General features: G+C 38.1%; 4 protein-coding genes across 6 annotated transcripts; 2 read left to right on the forward strand and 2 right to left on the reverse strand.

The window, feature by feature from the left end:
• Positions 1 to 9: 9 nt before the first annotated feature.
• LOC129457040 (fibronectin type III domain-containing protein 7-like) lies at positions 10 to 4,039 on the forward strand. The gene is made up of 6 exons (XM_055228692.1): positions 10 to 191; positions 266 to 517; positions 624 to 887; positions 1,417 to 1,707; positions 3,384 to 3,434; positions 3,519 to 4,039. The coding sequence occupies exons 1-5, from the start codon at positions 62 to 64 to the stop codon at positions 3,389 to 3,391; spliced, it is 945 nt and encodes a 314-aa protein (XP_055084667.1). The 5' UTR covers positions 10 to 61; the 3' UTR covers positions 3,392 to 3,434; positions 3,519 to 4,039.
• Positions 4,036 to 8,479, reverse strand: prpf38b (pre-mRNA processing factor 38B). 3 transcript variants are annotated; one of them, XM_033982448.2, is made up of 6 exons: positions 8,075 to 8,479; positions 7,383 to 7,451; positions 7,115 to 7,266; positions 6,988 to 7,048; positions 5,797 to 6,032; positions 4,036 to 5,433 (listed from the first exon to the last, which is right to left on the reverse strand). In XM_033982448.2, exons 1-6 carry the CDS (start codon positions 8,261 to 8,263, stop codon positions 4,779 to 4,781), a joined length of 1,362 nt encoding a protein of 453 aa, XP_033838339.1. In that variant the 5' UTR covers positions 8,264 to 8,479; the 3' UTR covers positions 4,036 to 4,778. The 3 variants fall into 3 exon arrangements, with proteins under 3 accessions (XP_033838339.1, XP_055084664.1, XP_055084665.1); XM_055228689.1 differs by having other exon boundaries at positions 4,296 to 5,433; positions 8,025 to 8,139; XM_055228690.1 differs by lacking the exon at positions 8,075 to 8,479 and adding an exon at positions 7,837 to 7,859 and having other exon boundaries at positions 4,296 to 5,433.
• A 99-nt stretch (positions 8,480 to 8,578) lies between these two features.
• Positions 8,579 to 12,818, reverse strand: LOC117385180 (EEIG family member 2-like). Its single transcript, XM_033982450.2, has 11 exons — positions 12,477 to 12,818; positions 11,730 to 11,850; positions 11,577 to 11,606; positions 11,138 to 11,254; positions 10,238 to 10,284; positions 9,874 to 9,977; positions 9,714 to 9,809; positions 9,426 to 9,624; positions 9,221 to 9,357; positions 9,035 to 9,098; positions 8,579 to 8,936 (listed from the first exon to the last, which is right to left on the reverse strand). Exons 1-11 carry the CDS (start codon positions 12,620 to 12,622, stop codon positions 8,894 to 8,896), a joined length of 1,104 nt encoding a protein of 367 aa, XP_033838341.1. The 5' UTR covers positions 12,623 to 12,818; the 3' UTR covers positions 8,579 to 8,893.
• Positions 12,819 to 14,518: 1,700 nt separating this feature from the next.
• Positions 14,519 to 17,588, forward strand: LOC117385178 (calcium-binding mitochondrial carrier protein SCaMC-1-like). The gene is given in 11 exon segments (XM_055228688.1): positions 14,519 to 14,865; positions 14,973 to 15,099; positions 15,184 to 15,271; positions 15,347 to 15,458; positions 15,838 to 15,996; positions 16,060 to 16,212; positions 16,306 to 16,413; positions 16,514 to 16,681; positions 16,772 to 16,919; positions 17,178 to 17,245; positions 17,247 to 17,588. Coding segments are annotated over 11 exon segments (1,416 nt in total). The 5' UTR covers positions 14,519 to 14,694; the 3' UTR covers positions 17,361 to 17,588.
• The last annotated feature ends 427 nt before the right edge of the window (positions 17,589 to 18,015 follow it).

Below are 18,015 nucleotides of genomic sequence, written 5' to 3' on the forward strand. Positions count from 1 at the left end.
TTCAGCACAAGCCCAGTACTACCTAGTTTCAGTCACTGCTCAAAACGGAGCTTCTAACGAAATGTGCAACAGCACAAACAGTATCTGCACTATCAGTGGTGTGTCCTGTGGAAATGCATTTAATGTCCAAGTCACCTCTGCCCGAGGCTCCTGCCAGAGCAAGCCCAGTCAGACTGCATATGTTAAGTCAAGTAAGTCCTTTGTCTGTAACTTGTCTGTAGAGTATATAACAATTGCAAAAGCCAAATAAATCTTCTCTTTGCAGAGCCTTGTCCACCCAGTGCCCCATATGTAAATAACTCTTGTGGGGATGCACATGTGTCCTGGACTCTTTCTCCAGTTGCAGACTTGTATCATGTTGTTGCAGTTGGAGAGAATAACACACACTCTTGCAACACTACGTTCAATAATTGCACTTTGTCATCTCTCCACTGTGACCAGAACTATTCAGTGTCTGTGATTGCAAGTCACGGGAACTGCTCAAGCATTGCCAGCCCAAATGCTACATTGTACACTGGTAATTTACAGTACAGTGTTGTATGTTTTGAACAATTTTCACATCAGTTTTGATGTTATGCTGATTCACCAAATACTACCTCTAATTCGAGAAACATTTTTTGTAGGTCCGTGCAAACCAGATAATGTCTCAGCAACATATGACTGCAAGAAGTCCTCTGCATTGCTTACGTGGAATGAGAACAGTAAACCAGTAAAGTATTATGCTTCTGCTGTGGATGACACTGGCAACATGTTGTATTGTCACAGCAATTCCTCAAACTGTACATTTGAGGGTCTTCAATGTGGAAAAACATACAATTTCACTGTATTGGCCACGGACGGGACTTGCAACAGTTCCATCAATGATGTGGAGGATTCTTTGGGTGCAGGTACCAGATTTTGTATCAGTTACAGTTGGAATGCACCAATCCAGCTTTTTCAGTTCAGTTTCACTTCCGATACAGATACTCTGGCTTTTGGCATTTGTCACCAATACAACTGGGGTTGAAAAATGCATTTTATTTCCATCAAAACACAGTTAACTTGCTACAAAATTGATCCAATTGTATTATTTATCTAACAAGTGACTGTTGAACAGGTTTGTGTGACTACGTTCAAACATGATGAAGCATTCCAGGCCTACATCAGCCTGTAAATAGTCTTTTTACATCCAATACATTTTTTCCTGGATTATGGCAATATTTTATACCAGAATCGATATTGGTGCATCCCTTGTTACAGTTTTAAGGCGCACTGTGCACTACAGCAAATATTCAGGAGGCAATGCTAGAATTACATGTTAATGGACTACACAAGTTTTGCTTACGTCAAAGAAAAAACACTTAACAAGTCAACATATTTTAGTAAATATGGTCTCTTTTCAGACTCAAAATGTTTTCCTTTTGCTTTTCTCTACAGTTCCCTGTCCTCCAGAAAACCTTACTGTAGAATTATTGCCAAAGCAGAGTGAAAGACAAATTCTGTCTTTGAGCTGGTCTGAAGATAACTGCAGTAACACAGAATACCTTGTGAAGCTGACTGGAAACTTGATTGGCAAAAGTGACCACATGTTTGATGTCTCATCGTATTGGACCTCAGAGACCTACTTTGAGCTGCCTCTGCCCTGCGGTTCAGCTTTTAATGCTACAGTGAAGGCCAAGAACAGTGCTGGTACCAGTGAACCATCCACCATTGTCACTGGAACTACAGGTAAACTTATTTTCTTTTTTGTCTTTTTTGTACGAGGGTTGTGCCATGTCACGCTTAATAAACAACTTCCTTATCGAACAGTCTATGGGAAAAATAGAAAATGTACTTTCAGAACATGAGCAGGCTGTCACTGTTGAGCTCCAACAATGCAATATCAAACAATTCCTCCATGATTGTTATATATTTTCTTAAATTATTTCTTATAAAAGATATTACTGTGATTCAATAACATTTATGAGGAATTTTTTAGAGCATGTGGTCTATTTGGTATAAAGCACCGCCTGTATACAGCACCGCCTGTATACAACACCGCCTATATACAACACCGCCTGCATACAACACCGCCTGTATACAACACCCCCTGTATACAACACCACCTATATACAACACCGCCTGCATACAACACCCCCTGTATACAGCACCGCCTGTATACAACACCGCCTATATACAACACCGCCTGCATACAACACCGCCTGTATACAACACCACCTATATACAACACCGCCTGTATACAACACCCCCTGTATACAACACCGCCTATATACAACACCGCCTGCATACAACACCGCCTGTATACAACACCCCCTGTATACAACACCACCTATATACAACACCGCCTGTATACAGTCACACCCTGTATACGAAGCCACCTGTATACAATGTATACAACACCCCCTGTATACAACACCATACAACACCCCCAGCAGCATTAACAAGGTATTTTGTTTGAAAATGTATTTATTTTAAACATTTCTCCTCTTAAATCCAGTTTTGTTGAACTCACATAATGAAACAAAAGTGCAATTATTCATTTTTAATCAAATAATTGGAATTTATGATGAACCATCTAAATATGCAACAACCATATTGGGTATGACCAACTTGTATGTTTTCCAATTCCTGAAGGAGATTGTGTTTATCTGCTGTCTATAAGGCTGACAAGTGACTGAACTGAGCTCAAGGGTGAGTTTCTCATTTTGTTTTATTATAAAATTGAAATTAACATAAGGACTAGATCAGCAACTGATGTTTACACTTTTTATATTTGTAATTAAAATAAAAACAAGAGAGCCAGGAAATTGGTCTGTGTTTAGGTAAACTAAAATGTTTTTTCCCCCAACAGTTTCCAAGATGTCACGTTATGGATGTGAGAATGAACAGACAACTCGTTTTTCAAGGCGACAAGTGAAGACAAGTCTGGTTCTAGAATAACCCTCAACCATAAGAATATCTCTTGTTGACACTAGTTACTTTGATTAATTAAGCATAGCCAACATGCAGCCTGCTTTTTGCATTTGTTCTATTTGGCTAAAATGCTGAAATATGAATGCAGTCTAATCCAAACAAATGTGCTCCAGAATTGTATAAATGTTCACATTTCTAATAAAAGAAGCTGAAAGACTGAATTCACTATATTTTATACTCCTGCTTTAACAAATGTATTCGTCTTTTCATCTACCTTCATGTCCTGTCCAAATGTAAATTGTGTGGAGTCTATTGACCATCAGATACAGTTTATTAAAGCAGTACTTCACAACTTTTATGCACATACTGCCCTGTAACAAGTCATATTCCTAATTACCTGGTGGTCACTGCCAGTTATAAGTGTAAACTCAGTGTGGACAGTAACCGATGTGAATTTACTCCTAATGACGCTGAACTGTTCTCTCTTTCAGCAAGCTAAATCACCCGCAAGTGAAGACATCTCACAGATGTTGCCTGGAGTGGTACATGAAATTATTTTGCTTTCCAATTATTGACTTAAGTTATTATTGTCAGTTATTAGCCAACTGTCTTCTGATATCCCACAGAGCTCAAGCTGTTGGGTCATTAAACCACACCCTCTACGTTCTTTATCTCCTGGAAGATAATTCTGAAGAGTCTGGAGTCTGATTGCTCTGGAGACACACAGGCATTTGTTTTCCTCTTGGATTTGAACCCAGAGTCCTTTTTTAACTGCTCCTTTGGTACAAGAACCTCAAACTAGAATGTGATGATTTCTCACTGTTTTAGGTATACATTATGCTAGTTACCAATCAGTTAACAATTCTTCTTTTTCTAACATTAGTTTACAAAATTTAAGCTGTGCAAATGTCTGTAGTGCATGTATTTATCCATGTAGTAGTCAGTTACCCAATTATGATTGAATAAATTATACTAACTGTACACTAGAGCTTGTCTTATGTTTGAGCACGTTTTGTTATTCACATTTGTAAATTAAGTTTAAACTTAGAGATAATATATAAACATCACAATATAACAGTATGTACATGTTGTTTTGTAGTGTTGTATTAAACATGGAAAATGACAATGTAATTAAACCATAAATTTTAAGAGTTGCTCCCATCTTTTATTTATGTAGTTGAATTTCACTTTTATAAAACCACAAAGAGAACTTTTTACAGTTTACTAAGTATCCAAAAAAATGTCAAATCAGATATCACCAAAATCATGTCAAAAAATAACATAAGTTACATTTGTCTTTTTGTCAGCTGTTTTTATTAGAAAAAAACAAAATGGCACACCACAAAGCAAATTTTGTGTAGAACCTAACCATTGCAGTTTATCTTTTGAAAAAAAACAAAACAAAACAAACAAAAACAAACAAACAACATTCTCAGGCTGTCAACACACAGTAATAGACTGAATTGTGGTGCATTTTATAAATATTAGGTATGCTACAATGTTCACTCAGATCATGCCGAATTAAAACAAAGGTTAAAAAACAGCACACAAATGTCTTTATACCATTCGCATTGCAACTTAGTGTGGGGAATTTTAACAGCAAAGATCTTCATAAATATAAAATTACAGCAGGAAATACAACTCAGACCATGCTTGTGTAAACAGCCCTCAAATATTATGTACAACAAACTAATGTCTTTCTGTAAGAATAGAACAATAAAATCTAAAAAAGGAAATTTCCCCTTTTCAAAACAAAAATTTGAAGGATGAAAGGGCAAAATAAAAAGGCAACAATACACTAGGTCAAGACATTTCCAGATGTCTGGTGAGCTAAAATTACAATGGCTAATAGAATAGAGCAAAAACAAAAGTTGTTCAGAAACAGTTCAATCTATGCTCTGACTCCTTCTGCGTTCACTGTGTTTATTGTAGTCATTACTAGACTCACGCTGGTGATGGGACCTTTCTTTGCTGCGGCTGCGTTTGTGAGACCGGGACTCTCCGTCCCTGTCCCTGTCTCGTTCTCTCTCTCGGCTGTGGCTCCGCTCACGTTTGCGACTTTTTTCATCACCACTTTTGTGCTTCTTTTCCCTGCTCCGACTTCTGCTCGATCTCCTGGCCTTCCTCTCATCTCTATGGCGGTCCCTATCGTCTTTATGTCTCCGGTCTTCCTTGTCTTCCCTGTTCTTCCTGTCCCGGGACCGCTCTCTCTCTGAGCCCCTGTCTTTGTGATGATCCCTGTCTTTCCTTCTGCTCCTGTCATCCCCTCCATCCCTCTCTTTGTCTCTTCGGTCAGTGCGCCTGTCCCGGCTGCTGCTGCGACTTTTTCTGCGCTCGCGCCGCTCTTGGGGTCTATCTGGGCTTCGTGAGCGCCGCCTGTCTCGCTCTCCTCTGTCCCTGTCCCGCTCCTTTCTTTGTCGGTCCCGCTCTCGTTCCAACTCACGGTCAAAGCTGGGGCCACGCCGATCTCGGTCTCGATGATGGCTCCTGCTCCTTGAGCGTTTAGGTGATCTTCTTGGACTCTGTGACCGACGGGACGATCTGACAAAAGGATAACAAATAATTTTTTATATTTTATTGCTCATTAATTGATCAACTGAACTTACTCCTTACAAATTTACATACAGCTGATTTACCACATGTATCGTGGTATCATGGTATAGCAACCCATCACATTTAATTTTATATTCTCAATTTTTTTAAAACTAAACATTTGAATAGGTGGAAATAGTCATAAGTTGGTATCAAAAGTCTTCCAATAATGTAAAGCTAACTCCAACACAAACAAATATATAATTTGAACTGTACCAGACTGAGGACAGTCCATATTATGTGCTACAAGAATGCGTAGCTAGTAAGCAAAATGTGTACAATTTAGTAGGTCAATGTAAGTTGATAAGTTACCTAGAACGGTGGCGTTCCCCTGTTCTTCCGGGTTCTGCTTCAGTAGCCTCCTCCTCTGTGACCTCCTTCGGCGCAACCTTACGAGGTCTATTTTTCATTTGCTGGTCAATTGCCTTCTGCACAGGCACAGGGATACGTGGGAACAAAGTGGAAAACCATTCCAATTTGGTCAGGAAGGAGCGGAGCATCTCCCCAATGGTCATGACACAGCCACCTCCTGCCTTGACATCAAGTTCCTGAAATTAAATATAGAAAATGAGTTGCTTAATGAACATAAGACATGTGTTTTAGCAAATTTATACAATTTGTGATGTCCCACGTACTGAACCTTCACCTCTGTTCATGTAGCTTAATATTACAATAAATTATACATAAAACATAAAAAAGCTTAACTAAAATATGAACTGTAGTATTCTATAATTTGCAATTTGTGGACTTCAAACAGACATCAATATTGATTATGCTAATGTCCATAATGTTTATTTTGCCAAGGGAGCAAATATTGTGAATCCAATGTTTGTTCAATTGGACAATAAAAATATGATTATTATAAAAATGCCCAGTGTATGCAGATACGCATTTGCACAAGTGCAAACAAGGAATTGTATTTATAAATAAAATAGAACAGCATCTTGCACTCACACACACAAACCAACAGTGCTGAGATACAATATCCAATTCACCTGCTGCACAATGGATATCTAAGGAAAAAAACACGGGAATTAACCATGTGGGTAGAATATCAATAAATTGTCTAAAATAAAAGGAAAAACATTAAAGAGGCCTGGTTGCACAGCCAAATAATACCAATTTGATTGAAAAAATGATAGTACACATCTCTAACAGCTTTGTCAGGTATAATGTTTTTTAATAAAATTAGACAAGTTGGAAATCTGTGATATGTGCAACAAGTCCTTAAAATTCAGTAAATAAGAAAAATGAACATGCTTGTTATTACACTAAACTACAGCTCATCATGGTACTTACCCTTAGAAAGAGTAGAGGCACAGCGAAAAGTAACTTAACTGCTTAAGCTTAAGGAAACCTTTGGGACAATTAAGCCAAATGAAGGCAAAGGTGAAAAATCAGCCATGAGCATCACAAGGGGTATATGCTTAAATGGCTTAATGCTTAATTCTCTAAATAATACAAGAAGAAAATAAAAAGGAATTATTACCCGAGTAGACATACCTCCTCATCATCCAAGAAGCCATCATACCACTCAATCAAATCAGCTGGGGGCTGAGTGTATCTGTCCAAAAAGTATTTCATATTTAAAGTTTGTATTGAAAACATAAACATAATAAAGAAACCATACCGAATGTACATGAAGCCAAGTGCTCTGATGTAAGGGGAGTCTGTGTGAGTGATGAGACCCATCAGCTGTTTGCGAGTGAGTTTGAGGGTAAATAGTTTATATAAAAGGCAGAAAGCTGTTGACACAATCCCTCCAGTTCCAACTCCACGTACCTGGAATCACAGAAATCAGAACATTTTAACAGTCTAATAAATAACTGCTTGTCCAAATATTTAACAATGACAGGATGACCATAAAGGTATTACAAGAGGACGTACTTCTTACTTACCCCTCCGCACATTCCAGTTTGGCCTGCAGTCTTTCTGCTTCCCTTTTCCCAAGGTTCAACATGAGTTACCTAAATGTACACAGACAAAAAAATATTAATAGTAATGTAAAACTCCATAAAGGTAACAGGTGCAGACCAGTTGTCTGACTTGTCAAAAACTGGTTTCCAAATTTATAGGAAATTACTCCGTTACAAGATAATGAAAAAAGCTTTAGTCTGCCAACAGAGCTGCAAATTCAGGGAAATGTAAAACATATTTTATACGCCAAATGTTAATATGGGTAACATTAATGGAAAACAGCTTGACGGTTGACTGGTGTAGTCCCCGGGCCCATTGTTATCTTCATAGTCATCTTTATATCTTCAAGCACAAAAGGTCTTATCAACATTTCTACGATATCAAAAGGGCTCCGTAAGGCGAAATACGATTAGAGACTCCTGGTACAGAACTCACCAGTTAGCCTTCACTCACATTGTCTTAGCTTAATAGAAAACAGCAGAAAAATATGCTTTCCTGCCAAGTAGAAGTCCCATCCAATGAGACACATTACAATGTTCGTAACTTTATTATTAAATCGACCAAAAGTTGAGTGTACTTTCTGATACAGCCAGACTGCAGCGGCAGGCCACTAATGACGTTACCTAATCACGGATGTACATAGCATGCGGGTTAGCAACAGCTTGTTAGCTACCTTGAAATAAATTTCATCCACAACTTCGTGGTATGTCTTCAGTTCATAAAGTTGGACTTTAAAATAGGGCGAAGACAGCACATTGGTAAGAATCATAGGGTTTAGGTTCATAGTCTTTTCGTTACCCCACAAGGGCAATACATTTCCATGTTTTCCTGGTGCAGTTTTGCTCACGGCCTGGTTAGCCATGACTCTTGAGTCCCACGAATGGTCCCGCGCCGAAAGCACCTTAAATAACAGCCAGAGACTTATCAATTACAGTTCCATTGATGTTTAAGAATGATCTTTCTATCGAAATCCCATTTGATATGGTGCGGTTTATCCAGCTTTTTAACGTTAACGGTTAACACAACTTCCCGCCGTCGTTACAGCCTGTGCTCTCAGTAAAACAGGAAGTACAACCGGAAATGGCACAGACTACGACATTTTAAAAAAAAAATAAAAAAAAAAAAAAAAAAGCAAAAACATACAAAAAACCCTAAAACCCCACACAAAAATAATAAATAAAACAAAAATAACTTTATTGCCAGAATTCCATCTGTATCACATACAGTCTATGATCTGAATCCAGAAGTAGCCAGTAAGACTATTGATTGGATTAATGTTTTACATTACATGCCAGTTGAGCCTTCACTACTTTGAATGTGTATGATTTGCACAGAATACGGTAATCGTTTTAATAACATACCAAAAGTTAAAACAGTACTAAATTATTACTGCAACACCTCAAATTGCACACCAGAGGGCTCTCGTGGTTCCAAAATAAGAGCTCAAATCTCTATAAGTGAGGCTTGTTCCATGTGGTGCCAAGGGTACTCTCTAGTGCTGGATCACAACCTGTTCAAAGGTCCCAACTCCAACCCTGAAACAATGAAAGTATGCAATGACTCACATAGCTGTAGTCTGATTCTGATTCTGATAATATGACACTGGTAAATAAGTATACATTAATGTACCCACCTTGTGTATTGGCTTCCCAAGGCTGTGCTGCCACCAGGTCCAACAAACAGACTTAAACCTTCTTCTACAGAAACAATGTAAATGTCAAGTGGATGACCACAAATAAATGAAATGTGTCAGTAATAGTCTATTGTTAGGTATACTCCTTCACTTCACAGAGCAAAGCAATACATCCACTTTACACACCTTCTGTACTGGAGTCCAACAAGCCATGACTAAAATCCTGGCTCTGCAAGATTTTCTCGATTACGTCATCTGCATTCACTCTTGTGGCGTCAACTCGCTTCAACTGGTTCTCCACTGAGTTTTGTTTTAAAGGTTGCCTAAAGGGAAATGATATCAGCCTACTGGCAGACATTCTATTCAGTTACATGAGCAAATTGATTGTTACCTTGAAAGTTTTTTGGGAGTTGAAAGATGATCATGATCTTTAAAGCTGGTAACAACAGGACGAGGAGGTTTCTCCTGGTCACCTCTATAAAAATGCTGCTCACTGATTTCATGTATCCCAATGCCTGTAGAGACTGAATCACCAGAGGGGTTTCTCTGGTGAGTAAGTCCTACTAAACTTGAATGATTTGAACTGCAGCCTGTATGAAAATGGTAAATTGAGTAAGTAGCTACTAAACATACTAAAGTAGAGTTTACTATCCAGCCAAGGTGTCTTTTTATCATATACCTGAAATTTTTGAATGTTGACTTGCATGGCTTGGGGTTCTGGAATGACCATAAACTAGAAGTCCTTCTGGGACAGAAACAGATTTCACAGGAATTCCTAAAGTTTGACAAACTGTTAATTATCATCAAATTTAAAAAAAAGTTTTCTATTTTATGTTTACCTTTTGAAAATTGTGATGTTTGCTGGTCTCCAGCCTTTCTGTCCTCAAGTAGGCACACTGCTTCAGTCTGTGGAATTCCCAGTGTCATAGCTGTAGATGGAGCACTATAGAAAACATGAAAATGCCAACAATGGCCTTATTTACATATAAACTTACAGAAATATGATTCCTTGTGCTAGCTTAGCAGTTAATATTTCACTGTTCTCTTAGCGTTAGTCTTCCATTGCATATTTAAACTAGTTCATACAAATATAATGTAAATTGCAATTAAATATTTATTTAGCTCTAGTGGAACCCATTATTTGTTGTTACATTCATATGCAATAAATAAATGTATATTTTAATGATGGTTTCAGGCTCTTACGCTTTAAAACAAGGATCTCCAGATATGAGCTGTGTAGTGATTACAACCTGCAATGAGAGAACAAATTGCATTTTAGTGTTTGGGCATAATATATATATATATATATATATATATATATATATATATATATATATATATATATATATATATATATATATATATATATATATATATATATATATACACATGTTTTGTTTCTATTAATGGCAAATAAATTGGACTAAATGGTTATGAATGCAATCTAGTTTGGCCGAGAGATCGCCTGATATGGGGTAGAAGTTACCAATTTTTGTAGGCTAGGTAGGTCAGTCTATGGTTGATAAGCTTTGCCAGTATTTTGAGGTCAAATAAAAGGGCTAATATTGATATTAAACTATACACTTAATGTACAGTGAAGTAATCTATGGAGGAATCATTATAAAAATAATACTTTTAGACATCCATAGCCCTGTGCTTAAGAGGAACAACAGGGAATAGGCCTATGTTTCCTACTTCTTAAATTGGGTCCTGAACATATTTCACCGGATTCCCCACATTTTTGAGTAGACGTCCCAATAACCAATGATTATTTAATGATTAATGATTACTTCATTTCATACCTGTTCCTTTACCTTTCAACATAATAATGACCAGCCCGAAACCTCATATTTTTTCTCTCATATTTGGCTTTAGAAAATAGCCAATGCACAGCAGTGTTTTTGTGCAGTGTCCTCTGCGCACTCAAGTGTACAGATAAGATTGTATTTCCTTTAGGTCCAAACAAAATATTGACTTATGCTGAAGGTTTAAGGGCATTAGCCAATGAATATAGCTAAGTGTGAAATTATCTGACTAATATATCCACCAACCAATACATGAGAGCATAGTGTCATATTTTGTTTTTCTTTAAAAATGCAGTACCTTTATTATTGAATTGTCCTGTCTCGTATGCTTTGTATCATAACCTTCAAGAAGACATCGTCGTATACAACTACCAGAGCCAGCAAACTCAGACAAGTTCAAATCAGCAAAACCAAGCTGTAAATAAAATACAAAATAATTAAACAAAGATCAGATGTTAAACAAATATGAATATCATATCATAAATCAAGTCATAAATCAAATGAATGTTCTGAGTTACACATAAGATTTTGAAACTTCCGCAACAGGAGTTATTCTTTAACAACTTATCAAACATTAAGAGAGGCTGGGAATCAAAATGAAAAAAACAACAACAAAACAATAGAGTAAAGTAAAGTAAGGTATTGAAAGATAAATTGTGTGTGGGTAATGTAAAATAAAATGTGTAAATAAATAAACAAATTAACTATGAACAAGGCTACAAATGTTATGAATTTACCTTTGTGAAACTTTTCCCCCCTTTCACTTCCTATAAAAATACAAACATTCTTTTATCACATTTTTTTCCCCCGACTGTTTAAAAAATGTCACCTTTCATTTTCACCATTTGTGGACAGGGTTTGTCTATTTTAAGATTATAAAATGTTTGTACCTTGCGCACAGATACCCGACAAAAACAAGGGTCCAGTACACCTGTTACTGTATTGGCACTCATTTTACAGACAAAGGAGAACCTCGTGCTCCAGCGGACACAGTTTGCTTGGACCATCTCCCTGTTGAGAAATCTTAAATTAACGTTGATCCCAAAACGTGTGAATGTGTGATCTCGGATATATTAAAGCACTACAGCATAAACTCAGTGACTAACAATATGACAAGTGGAGGAGGAGGATCATAAGTTGCGGTTGACGTGTTTACGCACACACGCCGTTGCCATGGCACCTGAGTTTGGCACGCACGTGTTTTCCCAACGACCTTTTTCCAAGTGGATCACCAAAGTGTTAACGTTAATTATAAGCTCCAAGGTACTTATTAACAATGTAAATGCTTGTATTCAGACATATGAAACACAGACATTATTTTGATTCGTTAGGTCCCTTGTCACTCAAACCTTGCTATTGCTTAGTTAAAAGACGTGTTTTAACCAAGCAATAGCAATACATATTTGCAAAAGATCGCCCTTGTCTGGTTTATAGTAAAAGAAAAAATCAAATCGGTTGGTTTAATAAAATGTAAACTAAAATCAGATTTAGGCTAGCATAACCAAACATATGGCTAACATTCACTATGCTACCACTAGTCTGCCAAATAATGAGGTCAGGGCAGATTATAAATCATCTAAATGGATCAAATAGGCCCGTGTCGCATGTCAGACACACACTAGAAATAAAAAACGTACCGAGAAGACTCTTCGGAAAAGCCTCCGTCCAGCAGCCTAACTTTACAAAATATGACGCCATTTACAAAAGGCACAGACGATAATTCTTCCAGATCAAAGTCAACTTTAAATTTAAATCTCTTCTTCTTTAGGAGAATAAAAGACATAGTTCCTCGCGCTCTCCCCTCAGCTCGCGCTCTGCCCTCAGCTGTGGCGAAGTTGTTTAACTTCAAACTCTTTTACCCGCCCAGTCGCTCACTGCTGTACTGTAACGGTACCATGTGGAAACAGTGATTTGATACATGCAATTAAACACATGCCTCTCTTTTGATAATAGTAAATAAATATGTGAAGTCCAAGGATTTCTTTTTCGGTGTATTCCTGCTCCCTGCGGCCTGTACATGGACTCTCTGGTCCTGTCCCATGGACAGGATGAACCGCTGCAGCTGAGCAATGATGAAATGTCTCTCTCTAGTGGTCATTTGTGGCATTTCATTAGAAACCAGATGCCTTTTGTTTCTGATCATTGTGGCCTGCTGAAGCTTCTTTGATGAGGAGATTTTCTCTGATGCAGTGGCTTGTAGGGCTCCGAGCCTGTTTGAGCCATTAAAGATAGAGATTTGCATGAATCAATTCAAAACGTAGGTCTATTATTCAATAAATAAATAAATAAATAAATAAATAAATAAATAAATATATATATATATATATATATATATATATATATATATATATATATATATATATATATATATATATATATATATATATATATATATATATATATATATATATATATATATATATATATATATACACACACTTGTTAGCCAATAGACAATGACCCAATGCCTCCTGAATAATGTCTTCCCCTCTGTGTTGTACATTTAAAAAATAACAACTCCGACACGTGGCTGAAGTGATTATAGATGTTCATCTCTCCTCTGTCTCAGCGGACTCGCCATAGACTGTATAGTATATAAATATATACAGTCACTGTGTGTGAGTGCGACTGCTGCTGCACATGTGTCAGCTGCTGCACATGCGTCAGTTGCTGCACATGCGTCAGTTGCTGCACATGCCTCAGTTGCTGCACATGCGTCAGTTGCTCCACATGCGTCAGTTGCTGCACATGCCTCAGTTGCTGCACATGCGTCAGTTGCTCCACATGCGTCAGTTGCTCCACATGCGTCAGTTGCTGCACATGCGTCAGTTGCTGCACATGCCTCAGTTGCTGCACATGCGTCAGTTGCTCCACATGCGTCAGTTGCTCCACATGCGTCAGTTGCTGCACATGCCTCAGTTGCTGCACATGCGTCAGTTGCTGCACATGCGTCAGTTGCTGCACATGCGTCAGTTGCTGCACATGCCTCAGTTGCTGCACATGTGTCAGTTGCTGCACATGCCTCAGTTGCTGCACATGCCTCAGTTGCTGCACATGCCTCAGTTGCTGCACATGTGTCAGTTGCTGCACATGCCTCAGTTGCTGCACATGTGTCAGTGCTCTCTGGTAGCTCTCCTGCTGCACATGTGTCAGTGCTGTGTGTGCTGTCTGACAGCCCTCATCCTGTTCCTCTTTCCTCCGGTGCTTACAGTGGTGCAGAGCTGGAGTCCAGCGGCGGTGACTTAAAAACACTACAACAACACTTGTTATCTGTGTTTAATATTACAGAGGAGCTATCCCACTTTGCTGACGACCTAAAACACGTGTAAACTCCGCAGTTTGTGATTTTTAAATAAGAAGCAGACAAGCAGCGGGAGATGACCACAGGTCTGAATTTTCTTAGGGCCCATTGTAAAAGTGTGCACTGGGGCCCCCGGGCAGCACCATACGCCACTGCTCTGAAAACGTCATACACACAGTACAATATACGCTACTGAGGCTAATCATAATAACATCTAACATTACGAATAATACATGTTTTGTACAAAGACAGATGAACAATATGTGCTTTCTGAATAGCATTATGACTACAAATTGCATAAATTGCAAACAAAAAGTACAGGCCACGCACACGTACAGCGTAGCCCCGCCCACCGTCACTGCGGTCCTGCTCCTCGGATCACGCCTGTGCACGGGACGCGTCAAACAAGTCGAATATACGCGTTTTTGCATGAAACCCACATGAAACGTCGACTGACATCATGGTTCGCGGGGACTTTTCATGATGTGTGGCTAATCTCGTAACATTTGTGATTTATGTGAGCTCGTTTGACGCTTGTATTACAAAGCTGGATCATGTTTCGGACGTTTTTACTTCCGACTGCCCGCTGCCTGGATGCCGACAGTGAGAGGTCATACCAGGATCTGTTTGAGAGACTTGACACTAATAAAGATGGCAAAGTGGATGTCGCCGAATTACGCGCAGGACTCAAAGCGATGGGCATTTTCCGCCACGGAGCAGCGCAGGTAGAGGGAGGGGTGTCTTCGGTGTCTCATGCCATGGGCTAGTATGAAAATATGCTGGAGCTTAAGCTTACTTACATATTTGAACCGGATGTTTCCCTTCTCTGCAGAAAATCGTCTCATCAGGTGACAAAAACAAAGATGGGAGTCTTGACTTCAGTGAGTTCTCTAAATATCTCAAAGAGCATGAGAAGAAGCTGTTGCTCACGTTCAAGAGTTTGGACAAAAACAATGACGGTATGGTTTTACATTCACTGCACCAGTTCAGAATAATAATTCTCAGAATGTTTCCTTAAACCACCTCTGTTTATGCTGTGCCAGGGCGCATTGATGCTTCAGAGATCCAACTGTCCCTGGCAGAGTTGGGCGTTCATGTCAGTAAAGATGATGCTGTGAAAATCCTTCAAAGGTTGAAACATTAAAATGGCTTGCTTTAATATTATTGGCGTGCTAAATGAAGTAATTATCTATTTTGTTTGTTTAGTATGGACATTGATGGCACCGTGATGGTGGACTGGAATGAGTGGAGGGAACACTTCCTGTTTTGTCCTGCCCACAACCTGGAAGATATCATTCGCTACTGGAAACACTCCACTGTATGTAAGCTGCTCACTGCTCATCACATACTAATGCTAACAGCAGAACAAAGTGAGTGAGGTAGAGCTGTCTTGTGTTCAGCTTTGGTGATTTGCCTGGTTGTCCTTTTTTTGCATACACAAATTTTTCTGCGCTTAAATTAATTAGATCACAAGACTCTCCCTGAAAACAATTGCTACAATACGCTGATTAAATGTTTTGAGTAACATCTGTCATGGCGTCTTTTGTCATGTGAAATTTACAGCAACTTTCCACAACATATTACATTGAAACTACTGTATGAAATTTATTACGCACACGCGCGCGCACACACACACACACACATACACACATTAAAGTTACATATAATACAAAACATATATGTTGAATTGGCTTTAGGTTTTGGACCTTGGAGAAAGTCTTGCTATCCCAGATGAGTTCACAGAGGAGGAGAAGAGCTCGGGTGGCTGGTGGAAGCAGCTGGTGGCAGGTTCCATTGCAGGAGCTGTCTCTCGAACTGGTACAGCCCCTCTAGACAGAATAAAAGTCTTCATGCAGGTAAGTTATTGCATTTATAACTTGTACTTTACGTATGTAATTGGTTAATTCTTTAAAATGTAGGTTCATGCCACCAAATCCAACAAAATTGACTTGGTTGGTGGCTTAAGGCAGATGATTACGGAAGGAGGTTTAATGTCATTGTGGAGAGGCAATGGAATCAATGTTTTAAAGATCGCACCTGAGACGGCAATCAAATTCATGACGTATGAACAGGTAAGAGAATATTTTCATATTATTCATATATTCCGCGTTATCTTTAACTCATTGAATACAATTTTAGACAAAGAGTTTTATTTCTCTTTGCAGTATAAAAAATTGTTGACAACCGAGGGTCAAAAAATAGAGACACACTGTAGGTTCATGGCTGGCTCACTGGCTGGAGCTACAGCACAGACTGCCATCTACCCCATGGAGGCAAGTTAACACACCTGCTTTTAGACAAACTTTACTTCTCTGCAAGGGAATTTTCAGTGTTTTAATATTTGTTGTTTTATTTGTCTGTCATGTACACAAGGTACTAAAAACTCGACTGACATTAAGAAAAACAGGACAGTACTCAGGAATCGTAGATTGTGCCAAAAAGATACTGAAAAATGAGGGAATTAAGGCTTTTTACAAAGGCTATATTCCCAACCTTCTGGGGATCATCCCGTACGCTGGAATCGACCTGGCTGTTTATGAGGTATTTAGAGTATTCACTATGTTTTTTTTGTTTTTTTTACACAATTCTAGTTCTGCTTTAGAGCCTAATCTTATATCTTGTATCCCTCAGAGTTTAAAGAATACTTGGTTGTCTTACCACAAAGACTCAGCTAACCCTGGTGTTCTGGTGTTGTTGGGTTGTGGCACTATCTCAAGTACATGTGGTCAGTTGGCTAGCTATCCATTAGCACTTGTGCGTACACGGATGCAGGCACAAGGTAAAATAATTTTAACTTAAAAAAACAAAAACAACAAAACAATGTTTTTACTTAAAATTATTGAATAGGATAATGAATAACAATTTCTGATCTGAGGACTTTGACTTTATAAACCTAAATACATGACCTTTGCATTGAAGTGACATTTAGTGTTTGTTTAGTGTGCTAACACTTGATCTGTGTAAATATAATACAACTTATTGAAAAGTGGGCACTGAAGTTGATTAAATTTGTGCTTTTTTTACTTTTTCTTTGCAGCGTCTTTAGATGCGTCGGACCAGCCATCAATGAATATACTTTTGAAGAAAATTGTCGCCAAAGATGGTTTTTTTTGGACTCTACCGTGGGATTTTACCAAACTTTATGAAAGTTATACCTGCTGTTAGTATAAGTTATGTAGTTTATGAGTATATGAAGACTGGCTTGGGCATCTCCAAATGAAATAAATATATATATTTTTCTGTGTCAGTCAGAAAGTTAACTTTATTGACTAAATTGAAGAAAGCTGCAGGAATTTATTGCATGAGTCTTATTTATACAAAAAGTGGATAATGTGCATGATTTATTACTACTGAAGATTTAAATTTCATTGATAAAAGTTTGATAGTACTTTGTTGACTATTAAATATGCTATTCCAAAGCAACATTTTATGCACTGTGTGGACTGCATGTGAACGTTCAGTAGTCTGACTGATATATTTTTCTCATACTGTGGTCTAAACATTTCAGGACATGCCTGACTGTAATTGCACATGAATAGCAACATGTATTCAGATTTTCTTAGATATGATGATAGTCTGTGTGTTTCAGTATTAAAAACGCTTCTTGGTTTATTAATTCTGACAAATGGAATTGACAGAAAATAACTGTGATCTGCGTGCATGAAAAGATTTCACAAAAGATTTCACACTTGGAATTGTGTCATGTGACTTTGTTATTTTGTTTGTAAATCATTTTTAAACACTGGATTGTGCCTTGATGACGATAAATGCAACGCTTATTATCCTACTTGGTGCTGGCTGGGCATTTGCCCTTTTACTGTGAAATATCCCCATCTAGTGGATAGATGACGGACTGATGAAAGTAGCTCATTTAA

The sequence above is a fragment of the Periophthalmus magnuspinnatus genome, chromosome 17 (assembly GCF_009829125.3).
Source record: "Periophthalmus magnuspinnatus isolate fPerMag1 chromosome 17, fPerMag1.2.pri, whole genome shotgun sequence".
NCBI lineage: Eukaryota > Metazoa > Chordata > Actinopteri > Gobiiformes > Gobiidae > Periophthalmus > Periophthalmus magnuspinnatus.

Coding starts and splice junctions, on each gene's coding strand:
- LOC129457040 (XM_055228692.1), top strand. CDS start 62: ATGTGCAACAGCACAAACAGTATCTGCACTATCAGTGGTGTGTCCTGT. Junction 192..265: donor GACTGCATATGTTAAGTCAA/GTAAGTCCTTTG, acceptor TTCTCTTTGCAG/AGCCTTGTCCACCCAGTGCC. Junction 518..623: donor AAATGCTACATTGTACACTG/GTAATTTACAGT, acceptor CATTTTTTGTAG/GTCCGTGCAAACCAGATAAT.
- LOC117385180 (XM_033982450.2), bottom strand. CDS start 12,622: ATGTCTTTTATTCTCCTAAAGAAGAAGAGATTTAAATTTAAAGTTGAC. Junction 11,851..12,476: donor TTTTCCGAAGAGTCTTCTCG/GTACGTTTTTTA, acceptor ATTTCTCAACAG/GGAGATGGTCCAAGCAAACT. Junction 9,978..10,237: donor GGAGATCCTTGTTTTAAAGC/GTAAGAGCCTGA, acceptor TGTTTTCTATAG/TGCTCCATCTACAGCTATGA.
- prpf38b (XM_033982448.2), bottom strand. CDS start 8,263: ATGGCTAACCAGGCCGTGAGCAAAACTGCACCAGGAAAACATGGAAAT. Junction 7,452..8,074: donor TGGATGAAATTTATTTCAAG/GTAGCTAACAAG, acceptor GTGTACATTTAG/GTAACTCATGTTGAACCTTG. Junction 7,049..7,114: donor CTTGGCTTCATGTACATTCG/GTATGGTTTCTT, acceptor CTTTTTGGACAG/ATACACTCAGCCCCCAGCTG.